The sequence below is a fragment of the Bos indicus x Bos taurus genome, chromosome 15 (genome assembly GCF_003369695.1).
Source record: "Bos indicus x Bos taurus breed Angus x Brahman F1 hybrid chromosome 15, Bos_hybrid_MaternalHap_v2.0, whole genome shotgun sequence".
NCBI lineage: Eukaryota > Metazoa > Chordata > Mammalia > Artiodactyla > Bovidae > Bos > Bos indicus x Bos taurus.
This window is the reverse complement of record NC_040090.1, coordinates 34,346,105-34,354,160: the sequence shown is the minus strand read 5'-3', so window position 1 is coordinate 34,354,160 and position 8,056 is coordinate 34,346,105. Positions and strand designations below refer to the sequence as shown.

Genomic DNA, 8,056 nt, shown 5'->3' with positions numbered 1-8,056 from the left:
ATGGGACCAGCCAATAAATCCCAAACATCTGCAGACACTTTCTTGCTGATGGGCATCCCAGGACTAGAGCACCTGCATGTCTGGATTGGGATTCCCTTCTGCTCCATGTATGTGGTGGCGGTGGTGGGGAACATGACCATTCTGGCCGTGGTGAGGACAGAGCGAAGCCTCCACGAGCCTATGTTTCTCTTTCTGTGCATGCTCTCAGTCACTGACCTGGTCCTCTCCACGTCTACACTGCCTCGCATGCTCTGTCTCTTCTGGCTTGGAGCCCAGGACATTGCCTTTGATGCCTGCCTGACCCAAATGTTCTTCATTCATAGTTTTACTGCTATGGAATCAGGCTTCTTTTTGTCCATGGCCATTGACCGTTATGTGGCCATTTGCCATCCACTGCGCCACACCACCATTCTCACCCACACTCGCATCGCTAAAATGGGAGCTTCTGTGGTACTGCGGGGAGTGGTCTTCTTTTCCCCACATCCTGTCCTGCTCAGACAGCTGCCCTACTGCAGGACTCGAATCATTGCCCACACCTACTGTGAGTTCATGGCTGTGGTGAAGCTGGCGTGTGTGGACACAGGGCCCACCAAGCGTTACAGCCTCAGTGTGGCCTCTGTCATTGGTTCCTGTGATGGGTTATTCATTGCTGTGTCTTATGTCCTAATCCTTCGTGCAGTCTTTCATCTTCCATCGCGGGAAGCAAGTCTTAAAGCCCTAGGTACTTGTGGCTCCCATGTCTGTGTCATTCTCGTTTTCTACTCCACAGCTGTCTTTACCTTCCTCACTCACCGTTTTGGCCACAGTGTGGCCCCCCATATTCATATCTTCATTGCCAATATATACCTTCTGGTACCACCTTTTCTTAACCCCATTGTTTATGGTATAAGGACCAAGAAAATTCAAGACCGTGTTCTTAGTTCTCTAAGAGTAAAGGTTGCTCGATTATACTGAAATTGTTTGCACAGATGGTGTAAGAATAAGGAGAGAAGAATATAAATGATTTATCCCTTTTTCATAACTGACATGATGCCTTTTCCACTGGTATCAGACATCTTATCAGATTTTAATGGGGAAGAATGACCATACATGATAGAAATTTCTCAATTCTAATTAAACTAGCACACTTAATATATTCTGTGTGCCTTTGAATTTTTGGGAGCTTACTTACAACCTGATAACTTAAAGGGGCTCTTTTCTTTTTATGTTGCTAGTGATCGTTTATGGTGTTAACTGGGGTAGCAGTTTATTTTCAAATAGGGAATGATTTTAAAAGGAAGGAAATCCATTAAAACCTCAGAGGATTCCACATAAAGTATCAGTTCAGTTCAGTTCAGTTGCTCAGTCGTGTCCAACTCTTCGCAACCCCATGAATCGCAGCATGCCAGGCCTCCCTGTCCATCACCAACTCCTGAAGTTCACTCAGACTCACTTCCATTGAGTCAGTAATGCCATCTGGCCATCTCATCCTCTGTTGTCCCCTTCTCCTCCTGCCCCCAATCCCTCCCAGCATCAGTCTTTTCCAATGACTGTAAATATCCATAGAAGAGGCAATATATCAGGGTTGATGTCCTCTGAATACAACAATTGTGTTTTATTCCTACAAACTGACAAACTGGACAAGCTGTCAAGTAGAAATGTGGAAAAGTTCAACATTGCTATAAATAATCAAGTCCACAGATCTGTAAGCATTGTATTGCTCATAGAGTATTCTCTCTCCACCAAGAGTAACATGTGTCTGCAATTATTTTGTTACCTGAACCAACATGGGATTTCTAAACCTTTATCCTGAAAACAAAATCGCTTTATGTTTGATGTTACATACTTGGGAGTTTGCCCAGGGCATTGGCAGCCCACTGAGCTAGATTCAGGTATGCTGGTATTTATATGTAACAAGTCCTTGTTCAGAGACGAAGTCTATTATTACAAATAACTCAATTTAAATTTGTAGTGATTATGCTACTGCTGACATTGAAAATGAAATTATTAAAAGGAATATAAATATTTTACTGGAAAAAATCAAATATTTGTTACTTTTCATTCCTTCACTTCTTGGCTTACAAAAAAAAATGGAAATTACTCTAGAGGTGTAACTGAGCAGTACCTTGTGGGGCCTTCTGGGGTAGACCCTTCCCCCATATCCTCTACTTTAGATCCTCTCAGAAGTACCTAGATAACAGTATCTAATGCACATTTACTGAGTTGCTTTGCTGATGTTAAAACCCCCACCAAATGGAAGAAATTAACTACTTGACGACCACAGGCATTAGCCTCCAGACCTACCAGAGCCTGAGGACTGATAATGTTAACCCTTGTGCCACTGCCCTGTTACCTCACCATCAGGTAATTAGAGAATTGCTCATGAGCTAACCAAAATCCCTGCAGCTCCTCTCCCTCACCTTGCCTTTAAAAATGGTCTGCAGAAACCACTGGGGAGTTTTGGACGTTAACTATCCCAGACTCCTGTTTGGTGCCCTACAATAAGTGCTTTCTTCACCACAACCTGGTGTCTGTAGATTGGCTTTACTGCTTGTGTGTAAGCGGACTAGAGTTTGGTTTGGTAACAGAGGTACTTAGAGTTACATGCTGAACTTCCTTGACCTGGTTTCTCTGTGTGATTTACTACTCCTAAAGTATTATTTGTACTTTTTTTCTTTTCTCACTATTTGCCATCTCTTTAGTCTCAGAGCTTCATAGAGGTTAACATCTAAGTTCTCCATTCCTCCTTGACTCTATTAAATGCCATTGTTTAAGCTTTTATCATTTCTATTATAACATTTCAACAGTTTCCACTGATATCTTCAAGGAACTAACTTTTGATTACTATGTTCAGTACATTCTCTACATTGAGACCATAGTTATCCTCCTATCAATTTAAAACAAGCGAGTAATTGTGTCAGACCCATGGAAGCTCCAGGATGGCAAAGCAGAGCTTTATGAATTACCTTTTCTACTGTTTCTCTTATCCTTCTTATATATCATGTATACTCTTTATACTGTTCATTAAAATTCTCACTTTTATTCAAACAGTAGTTTTCGTCATATCTTTGTGTTTTTGTTTACAATGTTTTTCTCTGTTCCGTCCTCTTTCTTACCTGGAGAGGATTCAGTTATCCTTCAAGATACAGCTTGTGTTTAAAGTCCTCAGAAAGATTGTTTCCTTGACTCAAACTAAACAGAAATTCTTCCTGTCATTATTGTAAAAAATGAAATGATATGTTGTACTTTTGCCACTTCAACTTACAGTATAGTTAGAGGTTAAATGCATTGACTCTAGAATGAGAGGGCCTGGGTTCATGTTTCAGCTTTTCCACTTGCTGTCTTCGTGTACCCAGACACTTTGATAAAACTTTCTGGGCTTTGTTTTCATAATAAAACAGGGATCATGACATTGTCTTCTCCATAAAGTTTTAAGGATTGAATGAGAGAAAGCATGTAAGATACACTAAATAGTACCACACAGTAAGCTTTTAATAAACATACATTAGTTAACATTGTGGATTATACAGACATGTATAATTTTTGTATATTGAATGCCTGACTTTGTGAGACATATATGTCTCATTTAAATATATGTATATATACACACACACACACACACACACACACACACACACACACATATGCTTCCCTAATGGCTTAGCGGTAAAAATACAGGAGATGTGGGTTCACTTCCTGGATCAGGAAGATTGCTTGGAGAAGGAAATGGCAACCCACTCCAGTATTCTTGCCTGGGAAATCCCATGGACAGGAGCCTGGTGGGCTACAGTTCATAGGGTTGTAAAAGAGTCTGACACAATTTAGCAACTAAAACAACTGCAATAAATATATATATATATAATATATTATTAATATTTTATTAATATTTATATAATGTTAATATATATTTACATGTTTGCACACACATATATGTAATTCAAATTATATAATTATCACCATAATCATCAGAATGTTAGTCTGATTTCACAAATGAGTAATTTAGACTTAGAGAGATTAAGTAATTTTCTCAACATCACCTGTTGATAAAGTGGTGAAGTATATATTTTTTAAATAATGAAAGTAGTTAATCCCATGGTTAAAGACTATCCTTTATTTACTTTTGTCTCTAACACCTCTCAGTGTCCTATGAACATGTGTGTTCAATGAATGCTTCTTTATCAATGAAGCCATAAGGTGTGGAATTCACTTGTCATGTTTCAGAGCTCCTATTTTGTAATAGTTATAATTAAAGTACTGAATTAAAAATATAAAGATAAGTTTTAATGATATTTTTGTAAAATAATGGAGAAAAATTCAATGACAAAGGAATCTCTCCCAGGCTTAAGAGAATCTCTAGGGAAATTTAATCTTTAAGAATGTTTGTGATTATGTTGGATGTTTCCAGAAAGTAAATTTTAAAGTCTTGACCTTCAAGTTGTATTTTTTTAATTAAATTTTGTAGTATAATGGATCATTGAATCTAATTAAAAAACATTTCCTGACAAGGTAATATATTTCTTATATGTTAAACAAGATTGTTTATGTGTTAGATTGGGAAATATGAACTAAGCATTTAGCTTTTATCGGTTATCTATCAATGGCTCTCAAATTGCAGATGATCAACAATAATTGAAGAGGAAAGGAACAGGCCGAACTGACTCTATCTTGAAAAAGAAGGAAATTCCATTTTGCACTTTCAGTGAACTTTGGACTACATGCCTAGTAGCCATGGGGATGGCATACCTATGGCCAGTCTGGCCTCCTGGACTGATCAACACCAGATTCCATACCAAGATTTCCTGTCGCCAAAAAGAATGTAATAATCTCCTATATAGTCAATAACCTTTGTAATCTTTATGGCTCCCATTGGTGTAGGCTACAATATATAACCAGCTGACCCTTCTGATTATGAATCATGGCTGTAACCTGATTAAATCTCCCTTTAACACTTTCCAGCCTAGGTTTAAGGAATTTGGGAATGTGGGCTTGTGCAGTACACTTAAGCTATATAAGATTTTCACAAAAGTCAGTCAGGGTCCCTGGCTAAAGAGGAAACTCTGCCTTGGACCCACCGGTGTAATAAACTGTACTCCACTATCCACACTGTCCTTCTGAGTGAGTTTGTTTCCTGGGGCGTGTGTCTATAAGATAATAACAACCACACAATTATACAGCCAGGATCCCTGCATTAAATTCTAGTCAATGGGGAGAAGATATACAGCTTATTCATATATTCATACAACAAAAGAATATTTATGGAGTGGCTAAAATGTGCCAGGTTGTGATAGATTCTAATGAGAGGTGAGCAAAAAAGAAATCCATGTGTCAGGGAGTTTATATTCTGGTTGAGGTGACATGACTTAAGTAGGTAATGTTCAAATGCATGGCTACATTGGATACCAAGTGCTATCAAGTAGAAACATGGATTTTTATAAAGGCAACTAACATCAGTTTTGTTCTGGTCTAGGGGAATCAAGGAAAGTTTCCTTTAACAAGACATTTATGTGAGTGTTGAATGGGAGATAACTAGCTGAGGGAAGCAAGAGAAAATGTTGGGGTGGTGTTAAAGAGAGAGAGAACAGTATATGTGAACATGTGTGGATTTAAGGTAGACTTTAAGATAAATATTTAGATAGGCAAAGTCATCTTACATTTGAAGAACTGAAGGAGGTCCATTCATGGGATGCAGTACAGAGTGGAATGAAGAGTGCTGAGGACAGCTAAGAGAGTTGCATGAGAGCATGGTGTAGGCATGCTAAGAATTCACAATTTTATCCTAAAAACAAAAGGAAGATAATGGAAATTTTATGCACGGGAGTGACATAATCAGGTTTGTATTTTAAAATGATTATTGTGGCTGCAATGAAGAAAATGGGTTAAGACAGAGTAGAAGGAATGACTAGAGAAAAACTTTTAGGAGGTTATAAAGTTTTCAAGGACAATATGATGATAACTTGATCCATGTTGATGGTCATTGCCGGGGTCCAGCCCCAGCTGATCCAGGGTATTCGAAGGAGAGATGGCTTCGGCGACTATTTATTTATTTATTCATCAAAGATGTAAAGAGTAATAGAATGAGGATAGCTCAGTAGGAAAATTCAGTGGAGAAAAGAAGCTGAGTAGCTTGGTTTACGCAGAAAATCAATATAACCCGTGACACCAGGTTAGCTCTGACCATGGAGGCTGCAGGAGCCCTCTCGAATAGCAGAAGGTGCCCCACCTTAGACACCTTCTCGAGAGGGTCTTAGAAGCCCAGGCAAATAAATGGTCACAGAGGATATCCGCACTCCAGATGGAGACTCAGCTGGAAATTGAGGGGAAGAATGACATGGGGAGACCAAGCTTTGGTGAGCGAGGCCCGTAGCTTTATTTTCAACAGGGGCTTATATACCCTAAGTTACACATAGAGGATAATAGGGGATGCAAAGTCAGCAGTCTTTGATCCTTATCAAAAACCAGGGTTTCTTTCCTGCAAATCTATCGTATACAAATGGTTTAGGTGATTTACATCATCTTCTGGCCAGAAGGCCTATTAACATTTTATGACTCTTGATATAGACTTATCAACCGTAAGACTTATTTTCTCTAAGCGTAATTATTTTAAGGTTTGGTGCCATCTTCCAAAGATAAAATTGCATTCCTATAGGGTGGATGTGTAATGGGTTTACAACAAAGGAAAGAATTTATTACCTTAAGGGTCTAAAGTTACTAACACCAAGGCCACTACTTATTTTTTCTACATACCAACTATATTAATTAATACACATTCAAGGATACAATTCAGGAGATGTGAAAACTTGGCAACAAGCATTGGCTCATCAGTGAAATCTTTTACTAGTTTTATTCTGACAGTTTCTAACTCTCTGAGAGGCTCTAAGCTATTTGAATATCTTAAGCTTCCCATGCCTCGAGGCTGGGAGACTGTAAACAATTGTATGCATAGCTGTAGGAGTCTGGGTAAAATTGTCAGGTGAGTTAGAGAGCCATCTGAGGGGTTTGGATTTAAACACTCCTAGTTGCCCAGGAACTTTATTAATTGGAGCTGTAAGTTAACTCTTTGACAGAGAGAGCAAGATGGTGGTGGGGGACAGCCCCCAGTAAAGTCAGAGGTGAGAGCACAAAGCAATAAAGTAGGCAGACTCTGGTTTTTGGGGGGTAGATGCTCGAGAATATCCAGGGGGACTCCTGAGGCTTGATCCTGCCTTTGCGTATGCCGAGCCTCCTTCCTCATGACCTTTGTCACGAGTGGAATGCCTCACCAGCTCCCGGCAGGTCATCATGATGAAAAGAATTAAATTGATTTGAGTACCCTGAATATACATTAGGACTTGGCTTGATGAACACTTTGACAAGCTCACACATTTTATGACCGTTGCTTACCCTAAGCCTAAAGTTTGGAGTGGATGATTGATGAAGAACCTTTGTGTATTTATGTGTCTTTGTGTGTGTGTGTGTGTGTGTGGTGCATTAACTGATTTAAAAAATATTTGAAGACTTATACAATTTGCCAGGCAGTGGGGAAATAGTGAACAAACAGCGCCCCAGTCATTGTCTCCAGGATATTTACATTTGACTACATCCTGCAAAAAAATAGTTGTTAGCAATTTCTTCCGCTTTTATATTTACTCTCAAGTTGAGCTTTTGACTTCTGCCAAGAGTTTTTCTGAAACTCAGTCTCTCCTAAACCTAGAATTATGCATTTTTTTAAATAAAGCTCATCTCTTTCTTCTACTTGAATCTCACTTCTCTGTTATTTTTCTTTTTACGTGTCTCATTTACCAAACAATGGTCTTAATTTAGTCAATTAAATATTTTATTTACTGCATACTTTTTTGCCAGCTTTTTATGGATCTTTTTTGTATCTAGGGAATCAAAACTTCTAATTTCACTTTCAGTTTTGTCTGTGGAGGTCCCAGTGCCACTGGAAATTAAAATGATTTAAACTGTTGGTTTTGAAGCAAGCCATAGCAGTTTATATATAATTATAGTTGCATTTGGCCCTGCCTGTTGTTGCCCCAGGTGTTCTTTAATTTTCATTCTAAATAATTCTTCAATCCTTACTCCTCACTGGGCTTCC

General features: G+C 38.7%; 1 protein-coding gene across 1 annotated transcript; it reads left to right on the top strand.

Moving 5' to 3' along the window:
• Window positions 1-954, top strand: LOC113904925 (olfactory receptor 52M1-like). The gene has a single exon (XM_027561993.1). It carries the CDS (start codon window positions 1-3, stop codon window positions 952-954), a length of 954 nt encoding a protein of 317 aa, XP_027417794.1.
• Window positions 955-8,056: the final 7,102 nt, after the last annotated feature.